Source organism: Cherax quadricarinatus, chromosome 58 (assembly GCF_038502225.1).
Source record: "Cherax quadricarinatus isolate ZL_2023a chromosome 58, ASM3850222v1, whole genome shotgun sequence".
NCBI classification, from domain to species: Eukaryota; Metazoa; Arthropoda; class Malacostraca; order Decapoda; family Parastacidae; genus Cherax; species Cherax quadricarinatus.
The window spans coordinates 4,494,471-4,515,631 of record NC_091349.1 but is presented as its reverse complement, the minus strand read 5'-3'; the positions used below and the strand labels follow the sequence as shown (position 1 = coordinate 4,515,631).

The following is a 21,161-nucleotide window of genomic DNA, read 5'->3' as shown; positions in this document are numbered from 1 at the left end:
TAAACTCTTCTCAGGCTGAGGGACTGACCACCTCAAATACGTACTTTTTTTCCAAGGTTGATGGACTGATCACGTCATCTGTATTTCACTACTACACTTGCTGACTCTGTATTTGACTGAAGAAGCCTACTGTGTATCAAATCAAATTTTATTTCTTTGCATAGGTTACAATGTGTGAATGTATATAAAGCGTGTTAAAGGTACAAAGAAAGCCACTAGCATGCTGAGGTATTTCGGGCATGAGAAACATTTCAACAATAGTATCATTCTGCACATCAAGGCAGAATGGTACTAACTAGGTGGGTGAGGAGAGACAACTGGGAAAGTGACACCTTGGAGAGTCAAGGACTCAGAGTCACCATCCTCTTACAGGACCTTGTCACTACGCCGCAAAATGTGGTACCACCGCACCTCGTTACAGACACAACAGTGGCGAAATTCACTTACTGTTATCCCGTATGGTGTTATTAAAAGTAATCCAGGACTGAAAACAAACGTGAAGATACATAAGAGAGACATCATCCGATTTAATTTGAAAAATCGGGACGTGCCTGCCAAATGCCACATTTCAAGAGGTTGCTCCACGTTACTGGAAATAACGGGAAGAGGGGCTACGGATGGCGCTATAAGTCAAAGAAAACTGCTTAAACACAGATCTCAAGGCCGAAAGGACAGACACAATCTCTCGAGTAGAATTTCTAGGGCTCGAAAAGTTTATTAAAGATGTGATATACTGACCCCCTCCCAAGCGTGGAAAGCGACCAAGGGAAACTTCGGGACGAAAATGTTAAGGCTTCGAAATACGATAACGTAGTGATCCACCTGGTGGTTCACACTTACACTCGCTCACTCATTTGACCATAAACAGAAATATTAATCTCAGTCTTAAAATAATGAATCCTGTGATACTCCAATACTGAAACTATATACTGTGCCAAAACAAAAGCATTCACATTGCTAAACTCACAAACTAGTATTTAGTCACTTAGCCATAATACCAACTTACCTCATAATTCGTAATATTTTACAATTAAGAATAAAACTAAGTATGCCCGAAATGCCTAGCCATGCTAAGCGTTCTAGTGGTACACTCTGTAATCACAATTTTACTACATGTAAACCAAACAATAACCAAATTTCTGTAAACTCAGCATTGTAATCCTTATAGAGAATAAACTTTGAATTGAATTATAATTGTAGCCAAATTGACTGGAATACTGTAACTTCACAGTAGCAGTTCAAGACTGCTTCTTTAAAGCAGTTTGTAACTGAACCTGCTGGACCTGGTTCTGTCAAACAAGGAGCCCTTAGTAAATAGTCTAGAGATCAAGGATGAGCCTGACACAAGTAATCACGAAGTTATTACTTTTCTTATTAACTGGGAGGGTTGATGAGAAGGATTATGCAGTAAAGGTCTCAGATTTTAGTTCTGTAGTTTATAGCAGACTTAGGGAGCACCTGTCTTGTGCTGACTGGGGTTATCAGGCTGTGAGTCTGTCGATGATCTTTGAAACGGCAGTGAAAGAAATTAAATCAAGTTAAAACTATACCAAATGGATTAAGAAGAGACAAAAACATATCTTAGGACTGAAGAAAGAACTTTACAGGCGCATCTTAAGAGGTAAAAAAAAATGGGGAGGGGAGATCAGAAAAGCTAAACGACCGTCAGTGACTATGAAATTAAAGTGGCAAGTGAATCCACGATAAAATACAAATAATTCTTTCAAGTGTATAGGACAAATATCAACGGTAAAATTGGATCACTAAAACTAATGAAATGTGCTCTCTTTTTAAGTTACTTTTTGTTGGTCTTCACACAAGAAGACAAATGACATCCCAGCAATTAAAAATTATAGAGGGCCTGGGCCAGGGACATGGTTATTAAACAAGTACACATTAAAAAAAAAAAGTCGCCCTAGCTCGGACGAACTGCTCTCAAGGGTACTTAAAGAATGCAGTGTCACTGAAGTCAACTACTAACTAACCCGTTCGGCATATCTTCAACATCATGCTGATGTTGAAGATGGCTAATGAAATTCCTGTCTTCCAATCAGAATATAAAGCATACATCAAATTACTGCCCAATAAGAACAAAAAGGCACAATACTGCGACTGGTACAATAAATCTGACCACCCAATAACCCTGACCTCAATAGTAGGAAAATTATTAGAATTAACAATAGCCGATATAATAAGAAGCACTTTGATGAGCACAACCTAATTAGTGAATTTCAACATGGATTTACAAGGGGCCGTTCTTGACTGACAAATTTACTAAAAAAAAAAAAAAAAAAAAACATACCACGGACGGGGTTAGAACCCGCTATCAGAATCTCAAAACTCCAGACCGTCGCGGGTTCTAACCTCACCCGTGGTATGGTTTGTTTGCAATCGTTTCATTACGATTTCGTGAATCAAATTTATTAACCCTCTAACTTTAAGGCAGTGGGACATAGTGAAGAATACAATGGCGTTTATATGAATTTCTGTGAAGCTTTTGACGAGTCCCACACGGAAAGATTAAGAAAGTGGTAGCACATAGCACTAAAGGAAAAGTTATCTCATAGATCGAGGCATGGCTGACTAACAGGAAACAGTTTGGAGGTGAAATAAGAATGGAGATCAGTTGTAAGTGACGTTCCACAAGTATCAGTTTTAGGCCCCTTGTTGTTCATAATCTATATTAATGACCTTGACGAGGGAATAAAATGCAAAAATGAATAAATTAGCTGATGACGCAAAAATAGGCTGAATAACAGAATAGCAAGAATATGTCACTGAACCACAATAAGATTTAGACAAGCTAATGTTTTGGAAGAGTGGCAGATGCGGTTCAGTGTGGTAAAGGTTAAAGTCCCAATCCTTGGAAATGAAAGTAACCTTCATACTGTACTTACAAACTATGTGCTGTGAAGCTTGATCATTCAGACTGGAAAGAACTTGGGAGTCATGGTAAGAAGAAATCACACACTCAATATTGGTTGTGTGCGATAAGGCTAACAAAACACAAATACTAACCTGCACATACAGAAAAAAAAAAAAACTTATGGTCCGACTTGGACTACTGACTAGGTTTTTTGTTCTTTAAGAACAAAACTACTCAGGCAATACTAGATGATACCATATTCTGCACTTATTAATTTACTAAAAACAGCCAATCACTTGACAGAGCACCCTTGACGTCAACACATATATGCACCAGTAACTACGCTGTTTCACATTTCCCTGATAACAGGTAGAATGAACCTAATTATGCAAGTTTGACCATTTAGCGACAAGATCTTTGCTGCTAATTGCCAATAACATATCTTCCAGTTGCAAGTTAATTAATGACATTTGTTAGAGAGATCTGGAAGCCACCCACGCACGGGAATAAATACTATACCAAACAAGTATACGGGGAAAGGGCTAAGAAAGAGGGGGCACAATTAAAAAAATACGGCAGACACTTAGAAAATGGTGAAGGTTCTCTATCATTCACCATTTATAGAGATTTTTCTTCTAGATTAAATAGGAAAACTCAGTGAGACATTTCAACTTATTTGCAGATAAACAATCAAACCTTATATATATTAGGTTAATTACCACTAAATATTACAAGTACATCGTGTGAATAATGTGTCATAGGATATATATACACGGAGAGGCTCATTTCTCTTATCGTGTATACGCTGGAGATTTAATCCCTATTTTAAGGATTAAATTATCCTTGTCTGGTGGTGACAAGGTTACATGCAGCCTGAATGACCCTTGTGTAGTCGATAGGCTTCACACCCCATTAACCAAGCAAGGAAGGTGAGAGGGAGAAAGGGAGTTAGTTGTTACCTTGGCGGTGTGAGTGGCTGGGTCGTGTTCCAGAGGATTGAAGACAGCATCTAGCCAGCTTAGGATCATTAACATCACCGCTACCACCACCAGCCTCTTCAACCTCGTCTGTCTGTCTGTCAGCATCTTTGTAGTGCTGCTGCTGTAGCTACGACAGTAACTACTGTACTTTCTGCACAGGAAGGACTGCTGTTCCTAAACAGCTTTTTTGTGCTCTGTTGTGTTCATGAAACAGTGATCATTACTGTTGCACTGTAGTTGTTTTGCTACTGTTGTTGCTGCTCCTGTTAATGTTGTTGCTACTACTATTGTCACCACACTCATGCTGCAAATACTGATTCTGTGGGGAAAAAATCAGCGTTAATAAGAGTGTTCATTTTTTACAAGGATGCTGAGACGTCATTACAACATATAAGATACCATGAGAACTTTACATGGAGAGAAAAAGATTGTTAAAGAGTAGGGAAACAAACACTGCGACAAAGATGGAAGCTAAAGACGCGAATATGCCTCACATAAGAATATTCCTTCAGTTTCAGAGCGGTCAGCAAGCAGGATGAACTGGAGGCAACACTCTTCATTAACATTACGTTCAACACTGCAGATTACATCAGTTTGTTAATCAGTAATCACCATGAACACAACTGGAGAATCTGGGTTTTACACAGCTTCTTAATTATGACCAACGATCATGACAGACTTAAGCGATACACAAATTAGTATTTTTACCACATCTCAAAAAAAAAAAATCATTTCATCCCATTATCATACGAAGCTGAAACTCCAGCTACGTCTTAGTGTTATTAAAATTTTATTACAATAAAAATTGATAGGTTATATTTTATAGTTCCCCTCCCCTCAAAATGGTTCATAACGGGGTACTTCTTAGGGTACTTAAAGTATTATCGACTAACAACCGAAAGAACAGGGTCAAACCCTGGAAGGGTTGTAGCATGTGGTCGTTTCCTAACTTCTGCTGGCTCTGTTACCCAGCAGTAATAAATACCTTGTTGCTAGGGGACTGTATGGCCGTTCTCGCACCATACACTAGCATCGTCAGATATTAAACGAATTAGTTCAGGAAGATGTGTTAACTTTGTTATTGTAGGTTAAATATACTTACATGCAACGTAACGTAACCTATAACATATACTTATTGCTCTTTGGAGAGCATGAAATCACATCATCGGAGGGTGTCCAACAAGGAGATCCTCTTGCACCATTTCTCTTCTGTATAGCAGTTAGGGAAATCACAGACTGACCAGCGAGCTAAACATCTGGTTCCTAGATGATGGCACACTAGCAGGTACAAAGGAGTCCCTCCTACATGACCTTACACAGGTAATGACACTGACAGGAAATGGGTCTCATCCTGAATCTATCCAAATGTGAAATCTCAGTCAGTTAACGAGTGATAAATGCAGTGAGATCAAAACTACCAGGAGCAGCAGTCATTGCCCCCATAAATAGTGTCTTGCTAGGAGCACCTCTGGGAAGCAATGCCATTGACACAATTCTCAGGAAGAAATTGGAAGAGTTAAGGAGAATGGAACAACGAATAGGCAATCTGGACACTCACGATGGCTTGTACCTTCTCACAAAGTGCTTGAGTCTGCCCAGGTTGACATATTTCCTAAGATGTGCACCTTCATATGATAACCCTATACTGCACGAATATGACAGTATTCTGAGGCAGATTTTTACGAAAGTACTTAACCTTACTCTAGAAGACGGGCAGTGGAACCAAGCTACACTTCCAGTCAGACTAGGAGGCATTGGTGTCCGCAAGTCATCAGAGATTGCGTTATCTGCTTTTCTGTCCTCGTGTATTGCATCCAGAGAGCTTGTAGCAGCGATTCTCCCTGAACATCTTAGGGACAAGATTGGAGTCCAGGACCAAAAATTCATTGACGGAGCAATGATCTGGGATAATCTAACGGGCTCTGAAACCAGACCAGCTCCCCCCAACAACTACAAACAATCGCACTGGGATGGTCCAATAGTGGAAAATATAGCCTCAACAATGCTTCAGAGTGTGTTAGGGAAGGATAGAGCCCGCCTCCTGGCAGTGAGAGCCCCTCATGCTGGGGACTTTCTGTTGGCTGTTCCCAACTCCAGCCTTGGCACACGCCTCGACCCACAGACCATCCGCATCGGTGTTGCCCTTCGACTTGCCGCCCCTATTCTCGCCGAACACAGGTGTATTTGTGGCAGTGAAGCAGCAGACCGATTCGGGTACCATGGTCTTGTGTGCCGTAAATCCGAGGGAAAGATTGCAAGACATGAGGAGGTTAATAACATTATCAAGAGGAGCCTCAAAACAGCCGGATGCCCAGCAGTAAGGGAGCCACCCCAGCTATGCAGATCTGATGGCAGCCAGAAGCGTCCAGATGGTATCACCCTTCAAGCCTGGACAGATGGGAAGCAGGTGGTGTGGGACTATACATGTGCATCTACCTTGGCTGATACCTATCTCCAATACACCAGGGAAGAAGGAGGGGCAGCTGCCAGCTTCAGGGAGTCCCAAAAGTCTAGAAAATATGGAGAACTTGCCCATCATTATATGTTTGTTCCCATAGGCTCAGAGACCCTTGGCTCATGGGGAAAGAGTGCATCTAAATTCCTTAAGGAGCTGGGAAAAAGGCTCATCAGGGTAACTAGGGATCCCAGGGCAGCTAGTTTTCTGTTCCAGCGGCTCAGTGCGGCTGTTCAAAGGGGTAATGCCTGCTGTATTTTGGGCACACGCCCCAGCTCTGAGGAGCTGGATGAGATTTTCGCCTTATAATCGGTGATACACACGTAACAACATGTACCGTATATGCCACCCTTATATCAACAATGTATCTCTTAAATCTTCTGTACCCTATTATGTAATAAAATATTCCTATTGGTAAAAAAAATATATATATATATTAAAAGATGGGGTGGTAGGGGAAGTGGAATATTCAAACTGCTTCAGAAAGAAATCCAAATATTCTTCCTTGAAGCCTTTTTATCCACTTCTCCGAGGCTATGGGTCCCACAATTTACACCAGAGGTGGACCCCATCTTATATATATATATATATATATATATATATATATATATATATATATATATATATATATATATATATATATATATATATACATATATATATATATATATATTACATATATAAATATATATAATATACATATATATATATATATATATATTATACAAATATATATATAATATATATATACTCACCTATATGTTTACCTAGAGTTTACCTGGAGAGAGTTCCGGGGGTCAACGCCCCCGCGGCCCGGTCTGTGACCAGGCCTCCTGGTGGATCAGAGCCTGATCAACCAGGCTGTTACTGCTGGCTGCACGCAAACCAACGTACGAGCCACAGCCCGGCTGATCAGGAACCGACTTTAGGTGCTTGTCCAGTGCCAGCTTGAAGACTGCCAGGGGTCTGTTGGTAATCCCCCTTATGTATGCTGGGAGGCAGTTGAACAGTCTCGGGCCCCTGACACTTATTGTATGGTCTCTTAACGTGCTAGTGACACCCCTGCTTTTCATTGGGGGGATGTTGCATCGTCTGCCAAGTCTTTTGCTTTCGTAGTGAGTGATTTTCGTGTGCAAGTTCGGTACTAGTCCCTCTAGGATTTTCCAGGTGTATATAATCATGTATCTCTCCCTCCTGCGTTCCAGGGAATACAGGTTCAGGAACCTCAAGCGCTCCCAGTAATTGAGGTGTTTTATCTCCGTTATGCGCGCCGTGAAGGTTCTCTGTACATTTTCTAGGTCAGCAATTTCACCTGCCTTGAAAGGTGCTGTTAGTGTGCAGCAATATTCCAGCCTAGATAGAACAAGTGACCTGAAGAGTGTCATCATGGGCTTGGCAGCCCTCGTTTTGAAGGTTCTCATTATCCATCCTGTCATTTTTCTAGCAGATGCGATTGATACAATGTTATGGTCCTTGAAGGTGAGATCCTCCGACATGATCACTCCCAGGTCTTTGACGTTGGTGTTTCGCTCTATTTTGTGGCCAGAATTTGTTTTGTACTCTGATGAAGATTTAATTTCCTCGTGTTTACCATATCTGAGTAATTGTGGGTACAGGAGTCTAATCACAGCTCCTGGCCCCGTGTATTTGTATATCGCAAACTTCAAAAATCAGCACTGTCTCACGTGTTGCCAGTGACAGCGCAGTTTGACAGGTGGCACCACACCTACCCGTCCAGCCAGTGACAGCACAGTGTGACAGGTGGCACCACACCTACCCGTCCAGCCAGTGACAGCACAGTGTGACAGGTGGCACCACAACACCTACCCGTCCAGCCAGTGACAGCACAGTGTGACAGGTGGCACCACAACACCTACCCGTCCAGCCAGTGACAGCACAGTGTGACAGGTGGCACCACACCTACCCGTCCAGCCAGTGACAGCACAATGTGACAGGTGGCACCACATCTACCCGTCCAGCCAGTGACAGCACAGTGTGACAGGTGGCACCACAACACCTACCCGTCCAGCCAGTTACAGCATAGTGTGACAGGTGGCACCACACCTACCCGTCCAGCCAGTGACAGCAGTGTGACAGGTGGCACCACACCTACCAGTCCAGCTAGTGACAGCACAGTGTGACAGGTGGCACCACACTACCCGTCCAGCCAGTGACAGCACAGTGTGACAGGTGGCACCACACCTACCAGTCCAGCCAGTGACAGCACAGTGTGACAGGTGGCACCACACTACCCGTCCAGCCAGTGACAGCACAGTGTGACAGGTGGCACCACACCTACCAGTCCAGCCAGTGACAGCACAGTGTGACAGGTGGCACCACACCTACCCGTCCAGCCAGTGACAGCACAGTGTGACAGGTGGCACCACACCTACCAGTCCAGCCAGTGACAGCACAGTGTGACAGGTGGCACCACACCTACCAGTCCAGCCAGTGACAGCACAGTGTGACAGGTGGCACCACACCTACCAGTCCAGCCAGTGACAGCACAGTGTGACAGGTGGCACCACACCTACCAGTCCAGCCAGTGATAGCACAGTGTGACAGGTGGCACCACACCTACCAGTGACAGTACAGTGTGACAGGTGGCACCACACCTACCAGTCCAGCCAGTGACAGCACAGTGTGACAGGTGGCACCACACCTACCAGTCCAGCCAGTGACAGCACAGTGTGACAGGTGGCACCACACCTACCAGTCCAGCCAGTGACAGCACAGTGTGACAGGTGGCACCACACCTACCAGTCCAGCCAGTGACAGCACAGTGTGACAGGTGGCACCACACCTACCAGTCCAGCCAGTGACAGCACAGTGTGACAGGTGGCACCACACCTACCAGTCCAGCCAGTGACAGCACAGTGTGACAGGTGGCACCACACCCACCCGTCCAGCCAGTGCGTCATATAATGACCCCCCCCCCCAACACTACTTCCGTCTAGCTGAATGGTCATGCACATTCTATTTATCTGACAGATTCACTAACTTGCAGACAACTTTGAGTTACTTTAACAAATCGGAATTCGATCTGAGTTATATATGATACATTAACAAAGATACCCGGCTTCTAGAATGACAGGGTATATATATATATATATTTATACCTAGAAATATACATCTCAGTGTATACGTATTGTTACTTTATTTCCTATTTTAAAGATAAAGTATTCTTGACTGGTTTATAGATGACGTACAGCCTGAATAACCAATGTGTAGTCGATAGACTCTAAACCTAATAAGCCAAGGAACAAGCAGAATTATTTACATCATTTTAAGTATCTACTAATTTATTTTTACCGTCAGGGTAAACATACGAACACACAAATACCTGGCTGTTTGAACACTATAATTAGACCACTGGAATGTAATACTGTCGAGTTCAGAATAAGTCACATGTTACAAAAACCACTTACAAGCTTCACAATGATGGTTTGACCACATCCATGAACAATTTATTACGATTGTGACCAGATATAAACATGTAAACAGTTCCATATTCTTGCAGTTTGGTTAGCTATCATATCTTTGGGGCCCAGTCCTTGGACCAGTTATGTACCTCTGTAATCTTTTGACTGTCATCCATAGGATGGGTATGGGGTGCATAATAGGCTGTTAGTTAAACTAACACCAGGTTTTTCTCCACAGCTAGCCATAACTTTGGTCTGTAATACAAGATCATAATTCTTGACTCCCAGCCTTGAGGCTCCCTCAAGGACATTTTGTACACCCTCCTTCCCAAGAAGTTACATCTTGAGTGTAGATGTTTTAGGTCTAAATGTGGCTCTCATGGCTTCAAATTTGACACAAAGATACGGGAAAGCACTGGGTCGGCATCTGTAGACAAGTGGAACAAACTATTAAGGAGCCTACTTGTACAAGTAGCGTTAAAACTGGGTTAGACACAACCTATCTAAACCAAAAGAAAATGATGAATTTTACGGCAATAGGCTGTACATGGAGCACTTCACTATAGTGTTCAAATTTAAATCTACAGACCAGACGCAAATGAACCACCTGTAACTGATAATTTTAAAGACCCTCAGGAAACATTACGTATTATCACTAGAGATACACCTTGTTATTAAACATGTAGATTGATTGAAACAAATGCTACACAATAAGTCCCCGGGTCCCCATGAACTGTTTTCAAGAGTTCTTAAAGAATGCAAGATGTTCAATGTCGCTATAAATGTGAGTCATATGTAAGAAAAATAAGGGAGAAAAAACCTTACCATCGAATTACCGCCCATTCAGCCTGAGGGAAAATTACTGGAATCAATAGTGCCGGATATAATCAGAAGCCACTATGATAAAAATAATTTGATTAATGAGTTTCGACACAGATTCACAATTTTTTCAACACGGCATTTAAGGCAACAGATCATGATAACGAATATAATGACTACCTAGATTTCAGCAAGGCTACTGAGAGTCGCATTAAGTTATTAAAGAAAGAAGCAACCTATGATACAGAAAAAATTCTTTATGGATTTATAAGGGTCTAACGCTTCCCCATAAATATAAGAGATGACGATGATGAAGAAAGACGAGTATTAATGATAATATTAGCTTCTTCACAAAGGATAAGTTCCATAAATCCTTCAGCCTGAGCTGGCAGAATACAACAGAACAAACAGAACATCAGTCTGGATAATGTGCCTCTAATCTTTTGACTTCCACCCACATCATGAATTCCGGGATTAATGGGGTTTGAAGCCTATCGACTACACGCTGGTTATTAAGACTGTAGGTCACCTGTTCATTATCAGTCAAGAACACTTTAATACCTTAAACAGTGATAAAACTCTCAGTGTATATGTATATATATACTGCGATGTATATACCTCTCAGTATATATATCCTGCATTAACGCCAATCAATTCACATGCACGTAAAGAGTTTAGTCATACAAAAAATATGGAAAAAAATTCTTATTCTCAAGTCGTAGTTCTACATTTTATTTATATTTTACTTTTATTAATATGAAACATTTGAAAAAATAGGATAGGATAGCATAATTAAAGGATCATTGAGATTGAGAATATACATGCGTAGTTCTGAACGATGACAGCCAAGGACAGCAGCTGAGAATTTCTACTTTGAGGCTTGTACCATGACCTTGGTCGTATCTACCACCTTTCATTACTACTACTACTACTACTACTACCATTACTACCAGCATTATTACCTTCACTGATACTACTACCAGCATTATCTTCACTGATACTACTAGCAGCATTATTACCTGATCCACCAGGAGGCCTGGTCACAGACCGGGCCGCGGGGGCGTTGACCCCCGAAACTCTCTCTCCAGGTAAACCTTCACTAATACTACTACCAGCATTATTACCTTCACTGATAATACTACCAGCATTATTACCTTCACTGATACTACTACCAGCATTATTACCTTCACTGACACTACTACCAGCATTACCTTCACTGATACTACTACCAGCATTATTACCCTTCACTGATACTACTAGCAGCATTATTACCCTTCACTGATACTACTAGCAGCATTATTACCTTCACTGATACTACTACCAGCATTATTACCCTTCACTGATACTACTAACAGCATTATTACCTTCACTGATACTACAAGCAGCATTATTACCTTCACTGATACTACTACCAGCATTATTACCTTCACTGATACTACTACCAGCATTATTACCCTTCACTGATACTACTACCAGCATTATTACCCTTCACTGATACTACTAGCAGCATTGTTACCTTCACTGATACTACAAGCAGCATTATTACATTCACTGATACTACTACCAGCATTACCCTTCACTGATACTACTACCAGCATTATTACCCTTCACTGATAATATTACCAGCATTACCCTTCACTGATACTACTACCAGCATTATTACCTTCACTGATACTACTACCAGCATTATTACCCTTCACCGATAATACTACCAGCATTATTACCTTCACTGATACTACTACCAGCATTATTACCCTTCACTGATACTACTACCAGCATTATTACCTTCACTGATACTACTACCAGCATTATTACCCTTCACTGATACTACTACCAGCATTATTACCTTCACTGATACTACTAGCAGCATTATTACCCTTCACTGATACTACTAGCAGCATTATTACCTTCACTGATAATACTACCAGCATTATTACCTTCACTGATACTACTAGCAGCATTATTACCCTTCACTGATACTACTAGCAGCATTATTACCTTCACTGATACTACTACCAGCATTATTACCTTCACTGATACTACTACCAGCATTATTACCTTCACTGATAATACTACCAGCATTATTACCTTCACTGATACTACTAGCAGCATTATTACCCTTCACTGATACTACTACCAGCATTATTACCTTCACTGATAATACTACCAGCATTATTACCTTCACTGATACTACTAGCAGCATTATTACCCTTCACTGATACTACTAGCAGCATTATTACCTTCACTGATACTACTACCAGCATTATTACCTTCACTGATACTACTATCAGCATTATTACCCTTCACTGATACTACTACCAGCATTATTACCTTCACTGATACTACTAGCAGCATTGTTACCTTCACTGATACTACTACCAGCATTATTACCTTCACTGATACTACTAGCAGCATTATCTTCACTGATACTACTAGCAGCATTATTACCTTCACTGATACTACTACCAGCATTATTACCTTCACTGATACTACTAGCAGCATTGTTACCTTCACTGATACTACTACCAGCACTGCCATCACCACCCGTTTGTACTAATACTACCACTACTATTACTACATGATTACCATCACCAACCCTTTACTACTTCACTACCACTTCTATTATCACTACTATTGCCACTGTAGTTGTCACTACCACCTCTACTACTACACTATCAACATTACTGCCGTCACTATCACTACTATTATACCACCACTACTACCACTACTACCACCATCACTACCACAATCACAACCATCCCAGATTTCATCACATCTTGATACATATGTTTCAAAATTATACACAAAACAAAATGGATTTTATTGGAAATAAACCATAATATTTGGTTTTGTTTATCCTCGTCTTAATCATAATAAAACACAACTACTGTATGTCTAAAATCAGTCAGTACATATGGCATGAACATATGTTTATTTAAATTATATAAAACTTGGTTTTTGTGGATAATTTGGATTTAATTAATAATATTCAGTCATACTGTAATTTTATATATATGAATACTTGTTAAATTCGTGATAGTCTTGTGTATAAACATAGCGACTTAGATATATGGTTAATATATAGACTTACCTTCCAGAAAGATGGTCGCATCAGAAAAGTGTAAATTTGTCCATGGCACTATACTGGGGCTTTTCTATGGCTTATGTATTGTTATAAGTTCAAACACAACTATTAGCTAGACTTTAGAGTATACACAGGGAGATGTATGGAAGCCAGAGTGTCCAGCAACACTGTCAATAAGTTCAACATTCACTAACCACTAACTCTCTCTGCTACTCCCTCACCTGACTCACGTTGCCTCATACTCAATACATTTCAATAATTTCCTACTTTAGTTTAATTACACCTCAGTCTGATAAAGCATTAACTGAAATTCACATTCTGATTAAGCTACGTGTAGTGGAAATCAAAATTTTGAGAGCTGTGGGGGAATATATATTATGTGGAAAGGTGGCAACCGCGTAGTGAAAGTGATATGAAGGTCTTATTTCCTTTATGGTAAGAAAACATTGCATATTGTTTTGTCTTCCATTCTCACTTGTATATAGTTATAGTACGATATTTTGCTGGAAAATAACGTGCCACCATAGGTAAATTAGGCCTAATATAAACTAAATTGTTGAATACAAATCAGCCTATTTTTTTTTAATGCTTACGTATTCTAGCTCAATAATTGAGGCGTGATGGGAATTTTATATAGCTCAAGGAAAAGGTATATTTGTGATTTCTTAAGAGGAAAATCAAAACTAATGGTATATTATGACAGTAAATATATCAGTCTGGCAATAATAAAATTGTTCCACGATAACTTGAGCGTCAAAGATTATTTTTATCTTCTATATAATTTACCCGACACATGCACTTTTTGTTTATAAGACAAAATGTACGGTTGAAATTACTGGAAAACATTCTGAATCAATACTGAAGATTATATATATATATATATATATATATATATATATATATATATATATATATATATATATATATATATATATATATATATATATATATATCGGCCGTCTCCCACCCAAGTAGGATGATCCAGAAAGGGAAGCAAAAATTCACCATTACTTATGCCATTGGTCTAAGCTGGAGGTTGACATGGACCTGCCCCGCATGGGCCAGTGGGCCTGCTGCAGCTGCTGCAATGTTCCTTCTTTTTTATGTTCTTATTCAAAATCTATCTTTCCAGAAGTGAGATGACATCATACTTCGGATGACTCTCCTAATTGCAACATCTTTACACATCCTTCAGAGTGCAGACACCGTACTTTCCACCTCCAAGACTCAAGTCTGGCTAACTGGTTTCCCTGAATCCTTCATAAATGTTACCCTGCACACATTCCAACATGTCAGGCTCTAAAATTAACCTCTCTTCACATACTGATGTATTACGCTCACCACTGGGCTGCTATATGTTCAAACCCTTGCTACTTAGAACCTCCTTCACACATCCATCCAACCTTTCCTGGGATGAACACAACTTCCTTCGATCCCAAATTTATGCGCAGTCTTTACCATTTTATTCCCTTCCATCCTTTCTAGATAGCCAAACCACTTCAACAACCTTTCCTGTGCCCTATGCATTATATCCTACGGCTACCCTAGATAACTTACACCATGTATGAAAATTGTACTTATGTGTACCTGTGCCTAAATAAACTTAATTACTTACCACCTTCTTTATCTCGTCATTCCATCAACCGATCTTTTTTTTCAAGTCCCATCCACTCCCCTGTAACTACAAGCCTGAGCTATACGTTTTTACATTGCATTCTAAAACTTACCCAACGCCTCTTTGACATGCATATCATTCCTTGCACTCTCTCCTGAGAGTGCTCCTTGTTTAGCTTATTCTTACCCACTGATACCTTTATCCCTGTACCCCATCAGCCTCTTACTCTTACTATAGCTAGTCACCACTAGTTACAGAGGTTTACCCGTCAGCCTTTTATATACTAATACATAATATAACAAACTGCTGCCATTGCGCACTTCATCATGTTTTTGGTTCGAAACTCCCATACATTCCCATAACACCTCCCAAAATCTCTTTCTAGCTGCATAAACGTTTAATCTGACCCGCTTCTCACATCCCACAGTTATCATAACCCACACAACACTTCCCTATTGTGGGTGGGATCTTGGGGAAGAACCTGAGGACTTGTGAGTTGTATCCTTGGGGAGGACCCAAGAAATGATGTAACTGGTATCCTTTGGAGAAGATATAGGAACTGTTTTGGGTGGCATCCTGGGGGTAGCACCTCACCTTTGATAGTATATCTACATTCTGTTACTTCAGCGTCATTGTTCCAGATTCTGGAGCAGAACTCTTCTCCAGGCTGAGGGAGTGAGTACCTCAAAACTGCGTCTTCGATGGTGATGGATTGATTGCAATGTCTATACATCTCTATATTTGACTGAAGAAGTGGAAAAAGGCACTAATGTACAGTTCAGGACATTTATTATATTAAACGTTTCACCACGAGTGGTTTCTTCAGTCCTAATGGACTGCAGGTACGTAAGTGTCTCTTTCCACGTCTTATTATCACCATACTATTTCTCGACTGAAGAAGTCTACTGTGTAGACGAAACGTTTCTAAATAAAGATACTTAACTGCTGCCTGTATGTCTTAACACCTTGTGTATTGTATACCATTAGAGCCACAATATATAACGTGCAATTAAATATTTAATTATAGATTATTAAGATAAATTATACTTGTTGATATAATATCATATACTGTATATTAGAGAGCATCAACTAAATGTGTGAAAACCTAATAAGTTAGTTTCTATTTTGTTTATCTGATATCCTGTGCAAAATTATGGACTTAAAAAAACCTCTATAGATACATTTTTTTTTTTTTTTTTATTCGCCGGTACTCTCCCGGCCCGGGTCTTTTCCAAGTAGTGGTGACCCGGCCTTGGCTCCCTATCTGGGGAGTGTCTCGAGACTTAAGTCTCCCATGGGAGGAGGTACAAGTACCTCCTCATCTTTGGGACCAAGTGTCCCCAGGCCTAGCCACATTCCCCGCCCTCACGGGGCTCGTAGAGAGAAGCTAGGCCTCTGGTCTGCCATCTACCCCGCCTCAAAGGGGCTCGTGGGGATAGCAGTCTTATGAGCTGCAGATGGTAGCAAGCTCAGGCCTCTTGTGTAGGGCGTCTATAGATACATTAAAACTAAAGATTATATACATTTTTGAATAATGGAAATAAGTCACATTTTTAACTCTAATGTTTCTATTTAGGGCTATGCAAAGTACGTTCTATTTAAGTTTCATACGTAAATTACATTTTTACAATCGATTTACATAGTAAATTACGTACAATTTACACAGCCTACACATAGAATTTAACGTATGACGACGTTTCGGTCGGTCTTGGACCATTCCTGTGTGCAGGCTATTTTGTATTGTTTCAATCACGGTATTGTGTATTTTGATTCTTTACAATAAACTCAAACAACGAGACATTCATCATTTTTTTTACAATGGTGTTGTGGGCACGTTGTTCTACAATGGTGTTGTGGGCACGTTGATGTTCTACAATGGTGTTGTGGGCACGTTGTTTTACAATGGTGTTGTGGGCACGTCGATGTTTTACAATGGTGTTGTGGGCACGTTGTTTTACAATGGTGTTGTGGGCACGTTGATGTTCTACAATGGTGTTGTGGGCACGTTGTTTTACAATGGTGTTGTGGGCACGTTGATGTTCTACAATGGTGTTGTGGGCACGTTGATGTTTTACAATGGTGTTGTGGGCACGTTGTTTTACAATGGTGTTGTGGGCACGTTGTTTTACAATGGTGTTGTGGGCCCGTTGATGTTCTACAATGGAGTTGTGGGCACGTTGATGTTCTACAATGGTGTTGTGGGCACGTTGATGTTTTACAATGGTGTTGTGGGCACGTTGTTTTACAATGGTGTTGTGGGCACGTTGTTCTACAATGGTGTTGTGGGCACGTTGATGTTCTACAATGGTGTTGTGGGCACGTTGTTTTACAATGGTGTTGTGGGCACGTCGATGTTTTACAATGGTGTTGTGGGCACGTTGTTTTACAATGGTGTTGTGGGCACGTTGATGTTCTACAATGGTGTTGTGGGCACGTTGTTTTACAATGGTGTTGTGGGCACGTTGATGTTCTACAATGGTGTTGTGGGCACGTTGATGTTTTACAATGGTGTTGTGGGCACGTTGTTTTACAATGGTGTTGTGGGCACGTTGTTTTACAATGGTGTTGTGGGCCCGTTGATGTTCTACAATGGAGTTGTGGGCACGTTGATGTTCTACAATGGTGTTGTGGGCACGTTGATGTTTTACAATGGTGTTGTGGGCACGTTGTTTTACAATGGTGTTGTGGGCACGTTGATGTTCTACAATGGTGTTGTGGGCACGTTGATGTTTTACAATGGTGTTGTGGGCACGTTGTTTTACAATAGTGTTGTGGGCACGTTGATGTTCTACAATGGTGTTGTGGGCACGTTGATGTTTTACAATGGTGTTGTGGGCACGTTGATGTTTTACAATGGTGTTGTGGGCATGTTGATGTTTTACAATGGTGTTGTGGGCACGTTGATGTTTTACAATGGTGTTGTGGGCACGTTGTTTTACAATAGTGTTGTGGGCACGTTGATGTTCTACAATGGTGTTGTGGGCACGTTGATGTTTTACAATGGTGTTGTGGGCACGTTGATGTTTTACAATGGTGTTGTGGGCATGTTGATGTTTTACAATGGTGTTGTGGGCACGTTGATGTTTTACAATGGTGTTGTGGGCACGTTGATGTTTTACAATGGTGTTGTGGGCACGTTGATGTTTTACAATAGTGTTGTGGGCACGTTGATGTTCTACAATAGTGTTGTGGGCACGTTGATGTTTTACAATGGTGTTGTGGGCACGTTGATGTTTTACAATGGTGTTGTGGGCACGTTGATGTTTTACAATGGTGTTGTGGGCACGTTGTTTTACAATAGTGTTGTGGGCACGTTGATGTTTTACAATGGTGTTGTGGGCACGTTGTTCTACAATGGTGTTGTGGGCACGTTGATGTTTTACAATGGTGTTGTGGGCACGTTGATGTTTTACAATAGTGTTGTGGGCATGTTGATGTTTTACAATGGTGTTGTGGGCACGTTGTTTTACAATGGTGTTGTGGGCACGTTGATGTTTTACAATGGTGTTGTGGGCACGTTGATGTTTTACAATGGTGTTGTGGGCACGTTGATGTTTTACAATGGTGTTGTGGGCACGTTGATGTTTTACAATGGTGTTGTGGGCACGTTGATGTTTTACACTGGTGTTGTGGGCACGTTGTTCTACAATGGTGTTGTGGGCACGTTGATGTTCTACAATGGTGTTGTGGGCACGTTGATGTTTTACAATGGTGTTGTGGGCACGTTGATGTTTTACAATGGTGTTGTGGGCACGTTGATGTTTTACAATGGTGTTGTGGGCACGTTGATGTTTTACAATGGTGTTGTGGGCACGTTGATGTTTTACAATGGTGTTGTGGGCACGTTGTTTTACAATAGTGTTGTGGGCACGTTGATGTTTTACAATGGTGTTGTGGGCACGTTGTTCTACAATGGTGTTGTGGGCACGTTGATGTTTTACAATGGTGTTGTGGGCACGTTGATGTTTTACAATAGTGTTGTGGGCATGTTGATGTTTTACAATGGTGTTGTGGGCACGTTGTTTTACAATGGTGTTGTGGGCACGTTGATGTTTTACAATGGTGTTGTGGGCACGTTGATGTTTTACAATGGTGTTGTGGGCACGTTGATGTTTTACAATGGTGTTGTGGGCACGTTGATGTTTTACAATGGTGTTGTGGGCACGTTGATGTTTTACAATGGTGTTGTGGGCACGTTGATGTTTTACAATAGTGTTGTGGGCACGTTGATGTTAGTGGAATATCATCGATCAGATCTTGCATAAGATACTAGACACGAGTACCTTTAAAACCTCTGTGCTCTATAGAATACTTGGAGTATACCTGGAGAGAGTTCCGGGGGTCAACGCCCCCGCTGCCCGGTCTTTGACCAGGCCTCATGGTGGATCAGGGCCTGATCAACCAGGCTGTTACTGTTGGCTGCACGTAAACCGACGTACAACCCACAGCCCGGCTGGTCAGGTACTGACTTTAGGTGCCTGTCCAGTGCCTTCTTGAAGACAGCCAGGGGTCTATCAGTAATCCCCCTTATGTATGCTGGGAGACAGTTGAACAGTCTTGGGTCCTTGACACTTACTGTGTTGTCTCTTATCGTGCTAGTGGCATTTATACGTGTACAGCTTAAGTCAAATTGAATTTTACATTTAAAACCTCCTTCTTAATAGTCCATATCTGGTTCTCAAGTAGTCTTTAGTAAGTTTATTTAGGTACAAGCACACAAATACAGTTATACAAATTATCACACATAGTAACATGTGCAATAAATCAGTTCCTTGATAATGTGAGAAATTACGAAAGCCATTGGAAGATCAATCTGTTTTCATGGTGGTTGTTTTTGAGTAGACTTCAGGATGTACATGTTTATAGAGGGGCCACAGATATATCAGATCACTTTTTAGTTGTAGCTACACTGAGAGTAAAAGGTAGATGGGATACAAGGAGAATAGAAGCATCAGGGAAGAGAGAGGTGAAGGTTTATAAACTAAAAGAGGAGGCAGTTAGGGCAAGATATAAACAGCTATTGGAGGATAGATGGGCTAATGAGAGCATAGGCAATGGGGTCGAAGAGGTATGGGGTAGGTTTAAAAATGTAGTGTTAGAGTGTTCAGCAGAAGTTTGTGGTTACAAGAAAGTGGGTGCGGGAGGGAAGAGGAGCGATTGGTGGAATGATGATGTAAAGAGAGTAGTGAGAGAGAAAAAGTTAGCATATGAGAAGTTTTTACAAAGTAGAAGTGATGCAAGGAGAGAAGAGTATATGGAGAAAAAGAGAGAGGTTAAGAGAGTGGTGAAGCAATGTGAAAAGAGAGCAAATGAGAGAGTGGGTGAGCTGTTATCAACAAATTTTGTTGAAAATAAGAAAAAGTTTTGGAGTGAGATTAACAAGTTAAGGAAGCCTAGAGAACAAATGAATTTGTCAGTTAAAAATAGGAGAGGAGAGTTATTAAATGGAGAGTTAGAGGTATTGGGAAGATGGAAGGAATATTTTGAGGAATTGTTAAATGTTGATGAAGATAGGGAAGCTGTGATTTCGTGTTTACCTGGAGTTTACCTGGAGAGAGTTCCGGGGGTCAACGCCCCCGCGGCCCGGTCTGTGACCAGGCCTCCTGGTGGATCAGAGCTTGATCAACCAGGCTTTTGCTGCTGGCTGCACGCAAACCAACGTACGAGCCACAGCTTGGCTGATCAGGAACTGACTTTAGGTGCTTGTCCAGTGCCAGCTTGAAGACTGCCAGGGGTCTGTTGGTAATCCCCCTTATGTGTGCTGGGAGGCAGTTGAACAGTCTCGGGCCCCTGACACCTTATTGTATGGTCTCTTAACGTGCTAGTGACACCCCTGCTTTTCATTGGGCAAGGAGGAATAACATCTTGTAGGAATGAGGAAGAGCCAGTTGTGAGTGTGGGGGAAGTTCGTGAGGCAGT

The 21,161-nt window shown here is 41.2% G+C and overlaps 1 protein-coding gene across 1 annotated transcript in view; it reads right to left on the bottom strand.

The window, feature by feature from the left end:
* Positions 1-13,844, bottom strand: part of LOC128698108 (uncharacterized) — a 33,384-nt gene extending 19,540 nt beyond the window's left edge. The window contains exons 1-2 of the mRNA XM_070097553.1: positions 13,634-13,844; positions 3,826-4,165 (exon numbers count right to left, since the gene is read on the bottom strand). Coding sequence (XP_069953654.1) covers positions 3,826-3,951 — 126 coding nt within the window. The 5' untranslated portion in view covers positions 3,952-4,165; positions 13,634-13,844. The remainder of the gene's footprint in view (positions 1-3,825; positions 4,166-13,633) is intronic.
* Between the last annotated feature and the right edge of the window lie 7,317 nt (positions 13,845-21,161).